Genomic DNA, 16,829 nt, shown 5'->3' with positions numbered 1-16,829 from the left:
CACTTGTAAATTTCTACCTGTAAAACCTTTTAGCACATACATGGACTAAATAGCCAAGATATATCTTCTTTCTATAACAAAACCCAAAACTCTCTATCGGTAAAACCTAATTTTACACAAATATTTTTATAATGTACCTAAAAAATTGACATTCATCTACAAATTATACAGTTGGCAATGCAAATCTAGGGCACTTGGCTCAACATTAAGCTGAAGTGAAACTAAAGTTTGGATGAAAAACATTTTGCAAGTACAGTGGACCCCCGGTTATCGGCCGGTTTGGTTATCGGTTATCAGTCAACTCAGTTATTGGCGGGTTTTTCGGCGCCCGGTTATCGGCCGCTCACTCGGTTATCAGCTGTTTTGGATGCGTCCATCCGCCAGCTGGGGCAGCTTGCACTTTAGTTTGGCTTAGTCTCTTGATGGCTGAGAAAGCTTCTGCTCATACATCCAAACATTTCGCTTGTTTACCATTGTTTTTGGTGGTTTTTCTCCCAGTGCAACTGTGAAATAAGTAAAGATGGCTCTAAAGAAAGTTCCTAGTAAAGTTCCTGTGGTAAAGAAAGTGAGAAACACCATGGAATTTAAGTGTGAAGTGACAGAAAAGTTTGAGTGGTATGAAGGTGATGGAACTTGCCAGGATGTACAGCAAGAATAAATCAACAATTACATCCATCCTGGCAAAGAAAGAACAAATCAAAGATGCTAATGTTGCAAAAGGAGTAACTTTTCTAACTAAACAAAGGCCACCAATAATGGAAGAGATGGAAAACTTATTATTATTGTGGATTATGGAAAAAGAATTAGTGGGAGACAAGTGTTGTGGAGTCGATCATTTGTGAGAAGGGAAAGCAGTTGTTATGAGGATCTTGCAAAGAAAATGCCTGGAACAAGTGCTGCAGTTTGTGAATTTAGGGCCAGCAAAGAATGGTTTGATAAATTTAAGAAGCGTAGTGGCATACACAGTGTTGTAAGGCATGGTGAGGCGGCAAGTTCTGACAAATGTGCAGCTGAAAAGTATGTTCATGAATTCCAGGACTATGTAAAGGCTGAAGGATTCGAACCCCAACAAGTGTTCAGTTGTGATTAAACAGGCCTGTTTTGGAAGAAAATGCCAAACAGGACCTACATTACCCAGGAGGAAAAGGCACTGCCAGGACACAAGCCTATGAAAGACAGGCTTACTCTTTTGTTGTGTGGTAATGCTAGTGGGGATTTCAGATTATTATTATTATAATCAAGGGGGAAGCGCTAAACCCGTAGGATTATACAGCGCCCAGGGGGGGATGTGGAAGGCATTCAGGCTTAATTCGGGGAACTGGAGCACAGATTCAATTCCCTAAATCAAGAGCCCCTCACCAACATCAAGGAACCTTCCATGAGGGGACACTTTCAGAGTAAAGCTTTTACTCATGTATCACTCAGAAAATCCCATTGTGTTCAAGAAAAACAATGTCATGAAGAATAGATCGTGTGTGATGTGGAAAACTAATCATAAGACATGGGTCACAAGACAAATTTTCAAAGAGTAGGTTAATGATGTGTTTGGCCCAAGTGTGAAAAAATACCTCCTGGAAAAGAAATTGCCACTCAAGTGTCTCCTGGTACTGGACAATGCTCCTGCACATCCTCCAGACTTGCAAGACCAAGTGTTTAGGGACTTCAGTTTCATCACAGTGAAGTTCTTGTCTCCTAACACCACTCCTCTCCTCCAGCCCATGGACCAGCAGGTCATTTTAACTTCAAAAAACACTACACAAAAGCAGTGTTTCAAAAGTGCTTTGAAGTGACTTCACTCAGTTGACCCTAAGAGAATTCTGGAGGAATCACTTCACTATCCTCCATTGCATAAGCATAATAGGTAAGGTTTGGGAGGGAGTGACTTCCAGGACTTTGAACTCTTCTTGAAGAAAACTGTGGCCAGATTGTGTCCAAGAGAGGGATTTTGAAGGGTTTGAGGCTGACTCTGACCCTGCCAACCCTGTGCACTCTATTGTGGCACTGGGGAAGTCCCTGGGGTTGGAGGTGAGTGGTGAGGATGTGGAAGAGTTGGTGGAGGACCACAGAGAAGAGCTAACCACTGAAGAGCTGCAAGAGATTCATCTCAAACAGCAACAGACTGCAGCTGAGGAACTTGCTTCAGAGGAAGAGGAAGAGGGAGTGAAGGAGGTGCCTTCTTCAGAGATTAAAGAGGTGTGTGCAATGTGGACTAGGGTGCAAGCTTTTGTGGAGAAACACCACCCTGACAAAGCTGAAACAAGCTATATCTGCAACATGTTTAGTGACAAAACCCTGTCCCACTTCAGGGAAATCTTAAAGAGATGCCAGAAACAGAGCACTCTGGACAGTTATTTTGTGAGACAGGGGTCCAGTGACTCTCAAGCTGGTCCTAGTGGCAATAAAAGACAGAGAAGGGATTTAACCCCAGGGAAGGCTTTGCTACCTAGTCTTTATGGAGGGGGATTTCCCTTCCAAACACTAACTCCTCCCTCTTTCCTCCTCCCTATCTTCCAGAAGCCAGCATTAGCCTTCACTAAAGGTATATAATACTTACATAATTGTTAAAAAAAAATATTTTTTTGTGGATATTTTTGTTTGGAATGAATTAATTGTATTTCCATTAATTCTTATGGGAAATATTAATTCAGTTATCGGCCACCCTTCTGGAATGGATTACAGCCGATAACCGGGAGTCCACTGTACGTTGTGAGGTTTACACACTTCTGGAAAGACATCTATGGAATGAATGATGGTGAATGTACTTCCTTTTTTTGGTCACTCTTCCTTGCAAGGAAACAGCTCATGTTAAAAAAATTAGGCCTTTACGTATGTATGTTTTTGTTTACACAGAGTTGGGTAACATCTTATTGGCTTCTTAAGTAAAGTGCTATAGTTAAGCCACCATCAAATACAGTGTGTGACTCAAGAATACTTATTTAGTTTCAATGAGAAATATGGCTTAACATTACAAGTTGTAAAACATCATGTGCTTCTTAATTTATACACCTGAAAAATACAATGATTATTTTAGCAAAACCACACAGAAACAGTATAATTTATTTGCAATTTTATATACTATGCTTCATTTTTATGTCAAATATAAATGATTCTACACCATACATTATATAAACAATTGGCATAAAATATTTAGCTACATAACATTTAACCCCACACCTCTGCCCAACACACTAACATTTATCATATTACTTTTTTTATAACTCCATCTATAAACACAGGTGCCTGGCTGTAAGTAGCAGATGAGTTCCAGGCCCTTGGCAGCCACAGTAAGCTCACTCAGACTATCAACACTTAATTCTGCATAATTAAGCTCTTCTGTACACTTCACAAAATGTACTGATCCCAAACGGCAAATATTTATCCCATATATGAAATTACTGATAGATATTAGACATCATATAACTGCAATTTATATACAATAAATCTATATGAAGACAGGGGAAACAACTGTGGGGACGTCATACATCCCTAAGGCTTACTTTTACTGGAAAACAGTCCCCTTCTCTTCTATATACTCTAACCTGACCCTCACTCTCCTCATAAAGGCTCTTTACTGTTCTTAAAAACGTACTACCAATTCCAAGCATTTGCAACATCTGCCACATTGCTCTACTATTCACTCTACCAAATGCCATTCCTGAATCTACAATTGTGACAAGCCATTCCTTATCCTTATCTAAATATTGTTACTTTATGTGCCTTACAGTAGATACTTGGTCTACATATTCCCTACCCTTCCTAAATCCTTGTCTTGATAATGAAAACTTTATTGTAGCATGATACGTGTTTGTACAAAGGAATGTAACAATTTGGTGAACATGCCAAAAGCCCCTTTATATGCAGAGCATTTCGGGTCTTACCCCAAACTCTTTCACTTATACTTCTATAGACCACAAGATGCAGTCTCAGCTATCAAAAATCCAACAATTCCACATTTATTAACTATGTTAGTAAACTGGCAGATTTGCACCTACACAGCTAAAACTCGAGTGGATATCATCCTTGTCACAGGATGCATCAGCCACTCAAGAAGTGGCATACTCAAATTATTTTATGTTGAGTAATTCTACAGCACTTTAAAAATAAAATGGGCAATTCCAACCCTCTTAGTATATACAAGTGTTGAAAGTTTGAAGCTAATCAGAAGAGTGGCCCTCTATATATAAAACTGACCATTATGTATCTGCACATGTCAATACAACAGTTCAGTGTACCTTTCCCTAATTACAGTACCCTAGCATTGAAAATCTGAAATCAATCAGCTGAGACATTCTCAGGTTATCAATGAAAATATACAATAAGAAGGCCAGTGACTGCCGACAGTTACCAGTAAATGGACACACATGCATGCACTTAGCACACCTTTACTGAAGACTTCTGCTCTTGGACCTTGTTTACTTCAAATACACAGGTACTGTATTTGAAGTGATTAAGGTCCCAGGACTGAAACATCTTCAATAAGCATGACTTGAGGGTATGCATTCATTCCCTTTTTCCCTCTATGAATGAAAACTGGAAGAAACAAACAATTCAGGAAACCACTTAAAGGTACTAGTCATTAAATAATAATAATAACAATAATAATCTATAAATATACATTGGGAGGATATATGTAACTTACAAATACTCATAAAAATCAAAAACTAGAGAAAATTCTTTACAAGTTAATTTTGTGTGCAAAATTTTGTAAATACCTATACAGGATATGCATAAATAAATATGTAAATAAATATTTAACATTTTATATATATATTACAGCAATTTTGGCCATTTCAGTGATTAGTTATAACCAGGAGAAGGCAATAAACCCTTAAGAGAGATTAGATTTTCTTTAGGTTTTTAACCCAGGAGGGTTAGCCACCCAGGATAACCCAAGAAAGGCAGTGCGTCATCGAGGACTGTCTAACTTATTTCCATTGGGGTCCTCAGTCTTTGCCCCCCCCACCAGATGCGACCCACACCAGTCGACTAACACTCAGGTACCTATTTGCTGCAAGGTGAACAGGAAAACGGGTGTAAGGAAACGCGTTGAAATGTTTCCACCCGCAGGGAATCAAACCAGAGCCCTCAGTGTGTGAAGTGAGAGCTTTAGCCACCAGGCCACTGGTGAATGGGAGTCAATTAGGTTCATTCCAAGGAAAGAGAGGATAGGTCCAATTCCTTGGATCAAGAGCCCCTCACCAGCATCAAGGCACTCTCTTGAGGGGTTCACTAGTACCTTATATTTCTCATAATCATTAAGTCAAAACTGCAAAGAAAAATTTTACCCATGAATTACAATGTGACTGATATCTTTTCCCAAATTTTGCCTCATAAAAAGCAATACTACACAATTTTGCTTTTGTAGGATATTAGATATATAGCCATGCCCTTACCTGCATGCATTTACTATAACAAATCTTAACCCGTGAGCTCTCATACAATGCTAAATTTTAAATAACCCACCAATTAACCTACTGAAGTACTACGTATATATCCTGGGAATCAGTGGTAATCAGAGAAAATACCCACCGAATCAAAGGACTCGGCAGTCTGAGCATCTAGCAATGCCAGCATGGATTTTGCACCATCTATTGTTACCTTTCACTATAAAAATTTATAAGGATTTGATTATGTCTCTTGAAGTGGCTGATGAAAAGTAGAGTGTTACAACTTCAACCACAGAATGTGAAATTTATTATATGGTAAACTGTTAAATCAACAAGGGCTCTGACCATACGTTTACTCTTGATAATTTTACCAAATATTTCACTCATATTCAACTGCAGTATTAGTTATTCTCACATATTTATATTACTTATTGTGTTTCTTAGAAGTGATTGCATCCTAAAATGTGCTAAATGAATTTTCCACATTAAACCATTTGTTTTTATTTTGTGGACATTCTATTTGGTGAAATCCAACATTAATCAATTAGAATAATATCTGAAAAAATGTGGCCTCTGAAACATAATGAACATAGCTCTGAAATAAAACCCGTTATATGGGTACAGTCCGTGTTACATATTTGAAAATGCCTGATTCATGAGACCTTTTGGAACATATCCTGCAAGAATTTGAGTCTCGATTAAATCCTAAAACATATGAAGTAAGATGTTGCATTACAATTACAGTATGTGATGGTTTTCTCATTCAGTGATATAATATAAACCAGTGGTATGGAATTATTTATATTGTTTATTGATATAAACCAGTAGTATGGAATTATTTATATTATTAATAGTCCTTTTCCTGGATCTCATGTTTTTGGTAGTCCTTACAAATCAGTGACCTAGGCAGCTGCTTGGCTGGCCCCTTAATCTGGCCAATGATTACATAAGCAACTGAATTATTTCCCTCATCATTGCTGACATGCAAATTATGGTGTGCGAATATATACTGTTCTGTTGTCTGGTATTTATGACACGTATCAAAGTACAGTAATATCAGAACACACTTCAGGTAAGACTAACTACTGAATGATGGTGAATGCAGTTTCTTTTTTTTGGGTGGACACCCTGTCTTTGTGGGAAACAGCAGATGTGTTAAAAATAACAATGTTCAAGGGTGTATTTACATAATCCTACATAACAGTGCAATTATGCAAATATAAGCACTTCTTTGGTGGAAGTTGTTTGCATGCAGCAAAGTGTTTCTAAGCTTAGCCTAGCTTTAATTACCGAACCTTAATGTTTTATTAATGATGCATGATACTAATTTTGATGTGTAGATACTTTATGCAAATTTATAGGAAACTAACTATAAATTCTCATTACTTAGCAAAATAATCCTGGCAAAGTAGGAAAAGTTAGCAAAGTCTATCTCTACAACATTACATACATAAACAGAAAATATTAAAGAGCATATTGCAAAATATAAAGTTATGCATATATTGCACATTTTATGGGAATGAAACAGACCTGTGGAAATTGGTGCATAATTCATATTATTATTAAAATATAATGTACAGAGGAAATATTTTTAACTATTGCTGCAGGGAGGTCCCAACAGACATTAAACCATTAATAGGATCTGCAAATCTTGGGTAACAATGAATATAAATGACTGAAGAACATTTGCTTGATTGCCATCATCATCTTCACTACATGTATCATTTGAAGAGTTCTTGCCTTCCAATGAGATTAATCTTGTGTCTGCACGAGAGGAATTAGCTATAGCAGCGACAAGAACAGGAATATCAACTGCATTATTTGGTAGCATCATCAGTGCTCTACCATGGGTTAGACACAGGTGAAATATGGTAGCCAGCTCTGCCACTTCTAGAAAAAAAAGAAAGATGAGGTTGTGTCAGATACAATAAGTCAAATAAAATACGTTTGATGGGCAACAGAATACATAATAACAATTTAACCTAAGATTACAAATACAATATTTAGCAGCACACTTACAAAGTCCAAGGAAGTGGAGCTAAGATACCCTTCTTTGGATTGAACCTAATTACCTCCCATTCCCAATTTGCTGTGTGATCCTTATGGATATAACATTTCCATGAAAAATAACAAATATAGACAATCCATAATTATGTTATAAACAGATCAAGCTACTGATTAATCTATCAAAAAATGAGGAATAACAGATTGCACACTTTTTAGATTTAATATATTCAAAGTAATATTCACAAGATAGGCCTCCATTTAAGGCATTATGAGCTGTATGACCCTTGTAGGTTTAGCACCTCTTTTTTATAATAATAATAATAATAATAATAATAATAATAATAATAATAATAATAATAATAATAATAATAATAATAATAATAATAATATGAAACAAATGTCTCATTAAGTACTTGTAATCTGTGGTGAAGTTGGATTTGCCCTTGTTGTCACTGGTGGGATACTCTCTGACTGTGAGCACCTTCGCTGAGTCTGAGACTTGGGGTCCCTTGCGATGCTTGTACCACCAGTATTCAAAGGCCAAGGTCACACATGCCAATCCAATGCCCACAAAGATCACGATGAACACACCACCTGGAGAGCAGAGCAACAGTGAGTTAGCATGGCACTGTGGCTGACCAGGCTGTAGTTTGACTTCCACTTGCATGACTCTTCTAGAAAACTGATTCACCCACTCACTATTTCTCTCATATTTGCTCTAATGCCTATTCCTTTTCTATTCTTTCTCTATCACTTTCTTCATACCTATTTTATATCCCCCACTTTCCACTCTTTCCTTGCCCTCTTTATCCCTAATAACCTTGTCTCAATTCTATATTTCCTCTTCCTTCCTCTCTTTTGCCTTCATCTCCTTTAAGTACCTCTTCCTCCACCCTCATCTCTCTTCCCTCTCCTCCAACTTCCCTACATCGTCGCTATCTTTTCTCACTCCTCTCCCTTCCTTTCTCTGTATCCTCCCTTCATCAACCTATACCCCCTACTCTTACCCTATGAGCCACTCACCAATATTCTCGATGCTGATGCCATCACTCTGGTCATCGTCCTTTTCACAAACTTTCTTTGCTGGGTTCTGGTTCCACCAGCGCTCCTTCAGGGTCTCCAGCTTTCTCTGGTTCAGCAGCTTCAGGATTCTGCAGGTTCCACGGAGGAGCAGGAAGAAGGGAGGGAGGAAGGGGGTGGAAGCAGGGGTAGAGTGAAATGAAGGAAGGGGTGGAGGAAGTAGAGAGAGATGAAGAGAGGAGATGGAAGGGAGGGATGGAGAGGAGTGGAAAGTAAAGAGTAGGAAGGGGAGGATGGAAGCAAAGGAAGGGAAGGGAAATGGAAGAGGGGAAGATAAAATTGGGGCATGAAGAATGAAGGTACCATGAGTAGGACAGAGAGAGGTAGATGGAGTGGCCATAGATATTAAAAAGAGATGGAAGATAAGCAAAGACAGACAGTAATGCAAGAATGTGAAAGAGTGATGAATTCAAAATGACATGAATTGGTAGAAAGGAAGAGGAGGAGAGCATGTTATAGAGGATTATGGTAAGGTGATGGAGGGCCAGTAGAGGAATTGATAATAATGGAAGGAGAATAGGAAGAGAGAGAGAGAGAGAGAGAGAGAGAGAGAAAGTGGAGAAAGATCAATTAATAAATATTTAGAAGTAACAGCACTGTAAAATATCAATAAGATCCAGAAGAGAAGGCAAAAGCACACACACACACAAAAAAAAAAATTCATTAAAATGAATGTAAAAATTCTCAATGACAAAAGTAAAAGTTATAAAAAAATATTAAAAAGTACAAACATACAAAAATTTTCCCTTCACTTATTATTAATAACTATGAATAATAATGTGCATTCACAGTAACATGCGACATCAAAAGAGGAAAAGCAAGAATTGTTTTTAAAGGATAAAAAAATGGGATACGATACATGCCAAACTGTACGGTTCAAATGTGATGTGGGAAGTTTGAAGTTCAAATTTATTAATACTGGGTCCTGTACATATAAAGGAAATAATAAGTATACAAAAGGACAAAAAATATAAAATTATTTCTAGGTTTGTAAGTTGTCATAAGTTAACCTTGAATGTCCGAAACACTCCCAACACCATACGTCCCCATGAACGCTATATAATATTTACACACATATACAATATTATGAGTATGAAGATGCAATATATAGAACAATCTTGTAGGGACAATGTTTTAAACACAGTGGAGCTTCATCAAGTCATGATAAAAATACTCTGGGCAAAATGTTCCTGCAATAAAACCTTGTTCAAGTCATGATAAAATGTTCTTGCAATCAAACCTTGTTCTACATATTGTGTGCTCATGCCCATACCTGTACCCATTACACCTTCACATCCACTTAATACAATACTGAGCAGCGGACAGAAATGGTTAAATAAGTGATTGCTAAGATTAACCTACAGAATGGCTTGGATAAATTGAGCAAACAGTGAAAGATGGATGTCAAATGGAATTTAATACAGATAAATGCCAAGCAGTGGAAATTGAAGAATGCAAAATCAAGCAACATGAAGAATATATACTGAGTAAAAAACTATTGAAAATATCAGACAGAGGAACTTATGAGTTATCATTTGCAAAAACCCTTGTGGGTTTACCATTTAGTTTTGATTGTAATAATAACAATAACAATAATCATTAACAAAAAATAATTGCTATAGGAGGATCGTATAAACGAAAATGTGAGAGACTTATGTTACACTGGATGTAACCAAAAATATCAGATAACACACTGGTACCTATTTACTCCTGGGTGAACAGGAACAAAAGAGTTATGGAAACATACCCAACATCTCTACCCATCCCAAGATTAAACCATTGTCCTTAAGCTCTTTAGCTAATAAAACTCTTGAAAAATGGTATGGTGATGCCGACAAGATGTGCAAGAAGACACTTATGTACAGTTCAAGACATTTACCAAGAGGAAACATTTTGCCATGAGTGGTTTTGAAGAAGTCACTCATTGCCAAACATTTCCTCTAATAAATGTCCTGAACTGTTAATAAGTGGCTTTTTTCACAATAAGACTCTTGCTCCTTGTCAACACTTAAGACTCACTATGAAGTACAATATGATGGTCTAATGAAAGGTACTATCCAATATGCAGGCTTCTTGTGCAGAATAATTGGTAGTATACTGAAGTGGAGTAGAATTATGTGTTAAAGAGAAAGTGTTATTAGAAAGAACTCTGACTCACTCAGTCACATCACTGCCTATCTGTTATTTTTTAAATAAAAAGTGTCATTATCATTTTTAATATTCAATTTTCATGTTAACCTCATACTTATTACGTACTGAATTAGTGAGTGACAATTATCAGATTGTATTCAACAATGAATACTATGTAGATCTTTTTTAATGGTATTGATTATTTAAATATTACTTTAGATAACTTTTAAAAACAAGATTTATAGAGTCCATGCTCTCATTTATCAGTACTTGTCACAAAATTAAAGGTACCCTTGATAACATGACCTATCAAGTTTTCAGGTGATAACAGAAACCTTAAGCTCTAAAAAAATTACTGTTGAGGTAATATTCCAGTGACTATGCATTCAAAGTGATTTATAAAAATCTAGACTAGAGGGAAAAATAATATTATAATAATAATAATAATAATAATAATAATGGTGTGAATATAATGCAGAGAATTCGTAGTTTGGAAGTCAGGAGGAGGTGCGGGATTACCAAAATTGTCGTCCAGAGGGCTGAGGAAGGGTTGTTGAGGTGGTTCGGACATGTAGAGAGAATGGAGCGAAACAGAGTGACTTCAAGAGTGTATCAGTCTGTAGTGGAAGGAAGGCGGGGTAGGGGTCGGCCTAGGAAAGGTTGGAGGGAGGGGGTAAAGGAGGTTTTGTGTGCGAGGGGCTTGGACTTCCAGCAGGCATGCGTGAGCGTGTTTGATAGGAGTGAATGGAGACAAATGGTTTTTAATACTTGACGTGCTGTTGGAGTGTGAGCAAAGTAACATTTATGAAGGGGTTCAGGGAAACCGGCAGGCCGGACTTGAGTCCTGGAGATGGGAAGTACAGTGCCTGCACTCTGAAGGAGGGGTGTTAATGTTGCAGTTTAAAAACTGTAGTGTAAAGCACCCTTCTGGCAAGACAGTGATGGAGTGAATGATGGTGAAAGTTTTTCTTTTTCGGGCCACCCTGCCTTGGTGGGAATCGGCCAGTGTGATAATAATAATAATAAAAAAAAAATAATAATAATAAAATAATAATAATAATAATATTTTTATTTCTACAAGTACATGTATAAGGTATACAGGCCTATTTGACATCATGACATACTACTACATATATAGAAAGCTGCTTGTTATGAAGAGCATTTCGGGCAAATTAGGTCAGTTTTGTCCCAGGATGTGACCCACACCAGTCAACTAACACGCAGATACTTATTTTATACTCATGGGTGAACATGGACAGCAGGAGTCTTAAAGAAACACGTCCTAATGTTTTCCAGCTGTACCAGAGATTTGAACTCTGGACCTCAGTGCATGAGCTGAATGATAATCTACTCTTAGCAATGAATAGGTTGCCACTTGGAACAAACTGTATGCAGGGTGGAGATTTCAGTGTCTTAAGAGAAAAGACAGAATGAGTCTGCATCAAAAATACATTAACTGGAATATATCTGGAGAGTGTTCCGGGGGTCAACGCCCCTGTAGCCCAGTCCATGACCAGGCCTCACGATGGATCAGGGTCTGATCAACATAGCTCAGAGAAAGGATAAGGCTGAGTGGAAAGTGGACATTCTACCACATGAAGGTTAACTTACGCATCATTGAACTGGTCCTTAAGTGGGGAGCCCTGCTGGACTGCGATGGCATAAGGCTTGCGAGAGAACTCCTCACCGACGATCTGCAGGTCACAGTTGGTCAACACTTGATAACGAATGTCTGTGGCATCACCTGTGAGGGAATGGGAGGAGGAGGAGGAAGGAAGGGAGGAAACTCAGGTGAAACAGTTTGTACTATAAAACCAGAAGGGCACAGATGCCAAGCTGCTTTGCCAGGATATGGTGTGGCATAGATCAAACAGGCAGTGACGTGAATAAGGCTGTGGGATGCAAATATTGAACTTGCCTAATATTACAAGTCCAAAGCATCTCAAAAAGAGACTGACACATGTACATTATGTGAAAAGGAAATGTTGATGAACTCCCATCAATGTGTGTGTAGTTGGATTATATACATAAGTGAACTGTTTATACTTGTTATGAAAACAAATGTATGTTAGTAATGTACATATAAGTATTTGCTAGATAATGAAGATGTCTTGTGTGTTTTGTTGAATTTTTTCTTGTTAAAATGTAACATTTTTATATTTCATATGTTTAATTCTGTTGATGGTGTTTGTTATACATGTCATGGTCAGAAAATGATGGCCATGTTAAAAATATGAACCTGAGGGGATCTTACTTGTAGCAGTTTATTGTGTAGTAGAAAAAATGTATTTTCAAAAAATTGTGACAAGAAAATCCATGCTGATTTATGGCTGCACTTTAGCTTGAAAAAAGCCATGCTTAAAAATCACAAAAATATTTCTGGTGGCCAAAAAAGTAGCCAAGTGCAAAAAAATTATTCACACTATCAAAATTCAAAAAAGTTTGCCAGTTTGACATGGCTAACAACAAAAATGCATTTGCACATGCTTTTCAAAAAAAAAAAAAGATAAAAATTAAAAATCCATAAATGATCACTTCAAAAAATGAAGTTTTTTGTTAAAAAAAAAAAGTAACATTTCCACACAAAAAAGCATTAAAAAAAATTTAAAGTAAATTAAAAAGAGGGTAGAGGATAGATGTAAAAAAAAAGATGTATGTATGTAAGCACTGTCACTCACGCCCTCGAGAACAGGTCTTTGAGGGGCGAGCCCTTGGTGACAGCAATGGCAAATGGCTTCTTGGAGAATTCTTCCCCAGCTGCCATCATGTCGCACGAGGTGAGGATGGCATAGCGGATCTGAGTGGCCTCCCCTGTCGATCACATGCCCATACTTGTTACTCTCAGGTTCAGAGATGCTCTCTACCCCACAGTTACTCATCTACTATAGAATTACTTTGAATACCTAAGACAACTGCATCATCACTTGACCAAATTTAGACAAAAATAATAGCTGCTCTAGACACAGCCATTATCACTGACAAAACAACTGATCATTACTAAACCTTCCTAGTCAACAACATAAAATTATCATCTGAAATTAATAAAATCTCATTTAGGATCACTGATGAGGCATCAGTAAATAACTTCCCCATAGCAATCAATAACACTGACTAGCAGAGAAGTTAACAATGATCAAGACATTTACATTTTTTTTTAACTCATCTGTCCATATACAGTGGTACCTTGGGATATGAACAGCTCAAAACTCGAACAATTATGTAGGTGTATTTATTTAAGCACTTTTGTAAGTGTATTTTTAGGGTTCTGAAACAGATTAATCTAATTCTACTATATTATGTTTGGTAGCAGAGCAGGAGATGCACAAATTAACATTAAGATTGACAACACTCTAATTACCAGAAATAATGGGGGAAAATTCCTAGGCTTATACCTTGACAACAACCTGAATTTCAGCACCCATATCCAGCATATAGCCAAAAAAGTATCCAAAACGGTTGGGATCCTCTCCAAGATACGATACTACGTGCCGCAAAATGCCCTTCTCACACTATACCACTCACTTATTTATCCATACCTCACCTATGCTATTTGTGCTTGGGGATCAACTGCAGCAACACACCTAAAGCCAATAATAACCCAACAAAAAGCTGCAGTAAGAATAATCACTAAATCCCATCCCTGGCAACACACCCCCCCACTCTTCATAGATCTAAACTTACTCCCAGTTCAGTACATCCACACTTACTACTGTGCAATCTACATCTACAGGGCCTTAAACTCTAATATCAACCTTGACCTAAAACGCTTTCTTGATAGTTGTGACAGAACCCACAGGCATAACACCAGACATAAACATCTCTACGACATTCCCCGTGTCCGACTAAACCTTCACAAAAATTCAATGTATGTCAAAGGCCCTAAAATCTGGAATACCCTACCTGAGAACTCTAGAACTGCAGACACATTCATCACCTTCAAAACTACCATTAGAAAACATCTTATCTCCCTGATACACCCCGTCAACTAACTACACGAATACCACCTGGTGGTTCACACTTACACTCACTCACTCATTTGACCATAAACAGAAATATTAATCTCAGTCTTAAAATAATGAATCCTGTGATACTCCAATACTGAAACTATGTACTGTGCCAAAACAAAAGCATTCACATTGCTAAACTCACAAACTAGTATTTAGTCACTTAGCCATAATACCAACTTACCTCATAATTTGTAATATTTTACAATTAAGAATAAAACTAAGTATGCCCGAAATGCCTAGCCATGCTAAGCGTTCTAGTGGTACACTCTGTAATCACAATTTTACTACATGTAAACCAAACAATAACCAAATTTCTGTAAACTCAGCATTGTAATCCTTATAGAGAATAAACTTTGAATTGAATTGAATTGAATTTACATTATTCCTTATGGGAACAAATTCATTCGGTATTGGCACTCGTACAGCCTTCTGGAACAAATTAAGTTCATATCCTGAGGTACCACTGTATTCCTACAAAAATTCAAGACTTACAATAAACGCTACAAGGGTCACAGTAAAAAGATTAAATACACCATGGCTAACCAACAGCATTCTCAGAACCATTGAAAAAAAAAGCTTATCTATGAAAAAAAAAAAAAAAGATGGAGCCCAATACCCAAAGAACTAACAGAAAATATATACATCAATGCTTACCTAGCTAATAAAGATACCCAAAATCTGTATTATGCTAACAAATTCAGTGACAAAAAAACATTTAAAAAACCTAGAAAGCACTCTCTAAAATACCAAAGAAATTATACTCAATAAACCAAAAGAACCTCCTATTCCAATCACTGGAACAGCAAATAAACAAATATTATAATATCTTCTTGACTAATAGATCAAACCCAGTCAACAAAATCCCACACTCCCATAGTTCTCTATACCTAGTGTCAACAATTCTACAGAGGTAACTTCAATAATGTATTCACTAAAACACAAAGAAAGAAACAAAGCCAATATACTGTACCACCATACATAGCAATAATAAAAAGTTGCTCATATACAATACTATTGCCAACCATTGCGGCACGTTCAATAAATAACAGAAGCCAAAACTTTCCTTCACCATACTTACCACAGGCTAGCAAGGGTTATACCATTCCACAAAAGTGGAGACCCAACAAAAATCAATAACTAGAGGCCAGTTTTTAATTTGCCGAGTTCTAATTTGTCAAAAAGAACAAAAAGGTACAATACTGTGATAACCCACATGTAGGAGAGAGGAGCTTAAGACAACCTTTGTAAATGGTCCAAGTCGGACTGAAACATTGTCATAAGCTCCTATCTCCTACGTGCAGGTTATATGTGTACTCTAATTTGCTATTTTATCTAACTCATTACAATTGTAACCAGATATAAGCATGTATATAGTTCATTACCACTGTAATTTGTTTCGCTATTAAAACTTTACAGCCCAGTCCCTGGACCCATTATGTACATTTGTAATCTTTTGACTACTGCCCACAGGATGGGTATGGGGTGCATAATAAAGATATTAAACTATTATTATTATCTACAATTTATGAACACATAATGCATAAGAAATGTATGCATTCATAACTAAACATAATTTTGATAAGTCTGGTTTCAAGCCAGGATATATTACAAATAAAGCATTAATATAAAGGATTGACTCTATACAACTTTAGAGTATAATGAATATCCAATGTATTGTTTCTTTACTGATCTATGAAAAAGCTTTTGATACAGTAGATCAGAGAATCCTGCAACTTCAACTAGAATATTATGGAATCAGAGACCATGCTGTCACATACAGACACCAACATTTGACTTTTCATAATAGTGTGTATGTCGTCAACTCTTAAGCCCTCTATTATTTCTCATTTACACCAATTACCTACCTAATGCGTCTTAGGAACTTAAACCAGTTCGGTTCGCAGATGACAACTCCTGTTATCTAAAATCCAGATACAGTGGTTCTTAACAATACTGTAAAGATATATATAGTACTTAGATGACAACCAACAAACTCATACTATTAGATAAGATCTTTTACATATTATTGGAAATAAAGCAAAAAAATTTAATTAAACATTTTACATAGTATGTTCAATCGAACATGTTGTACATTGTATCAGAGTATGGTGATACCAATACTTTTATATGGGTGGGAGGGATAGCCTTTAAACAATGCAGCAAGAAGGAAGCCAGAGGCAGTAGAGGTGTCACGTGTGAGAATAATGCAATGGGGTGA

General features: G+C 36.9%; 1 protein-coding gene across 1 annotated transcript in view; it reads right to left on the bottom strand.

The window, feature by feature from the left end:
• Positions 1 to 2,203: 2,203 nt before the first annotated feature.
• Positions 2,204 to 16,829, bottom strand: part of Ir25a (ionotropic receptor 25a) — a 77,569-nt gene continuing 62,943 nt past the window's right edge. The window contains exons 18-21 of the mRNA XM_070097115.1: positions 12,216 to 12,348; positions 8,418 to 8,545; positions 7,808 to 7,988; positions 2,204 to 7,277 (exon numbers count right to left, since the gene is read on the bottom strand). Coding sequence (XP_069953216.1) covers positions 7,229 to 7,277; positions 7,808 to 7,988; positions 8,418 to 8,545; positions 12,216 to 12,348 — 491 coding nt within the window. The 3' untranslated portion in view covers positions 2,204 to 7,228. The remainder of the gene's footprint in view (positions 7,278 to 7,807; positions 7,989 to 8,417; positions 8,546 to 12,215; positions 12,349 to 16,829) is intronic.

This window comes from Cherax quadricarinatus, chromosome 56, assembly GCF_038502225.1.
Source record: "Cherax quadricarinatus isolate ZL_2023a chromosome 56, ASM3850222v1, whole genome shotgun sequence".
NCBI classification, from domain to species: domain Eukaryota; kingdom Metazoa; phylum Arthropoda; class Malacostraca; order Decapoda; family Parastacidae; genus Cherax; species Cherax quadricarinatus.
This window is presented reverse-complemented; position numbering and strand designations above follow the sequence as displayed.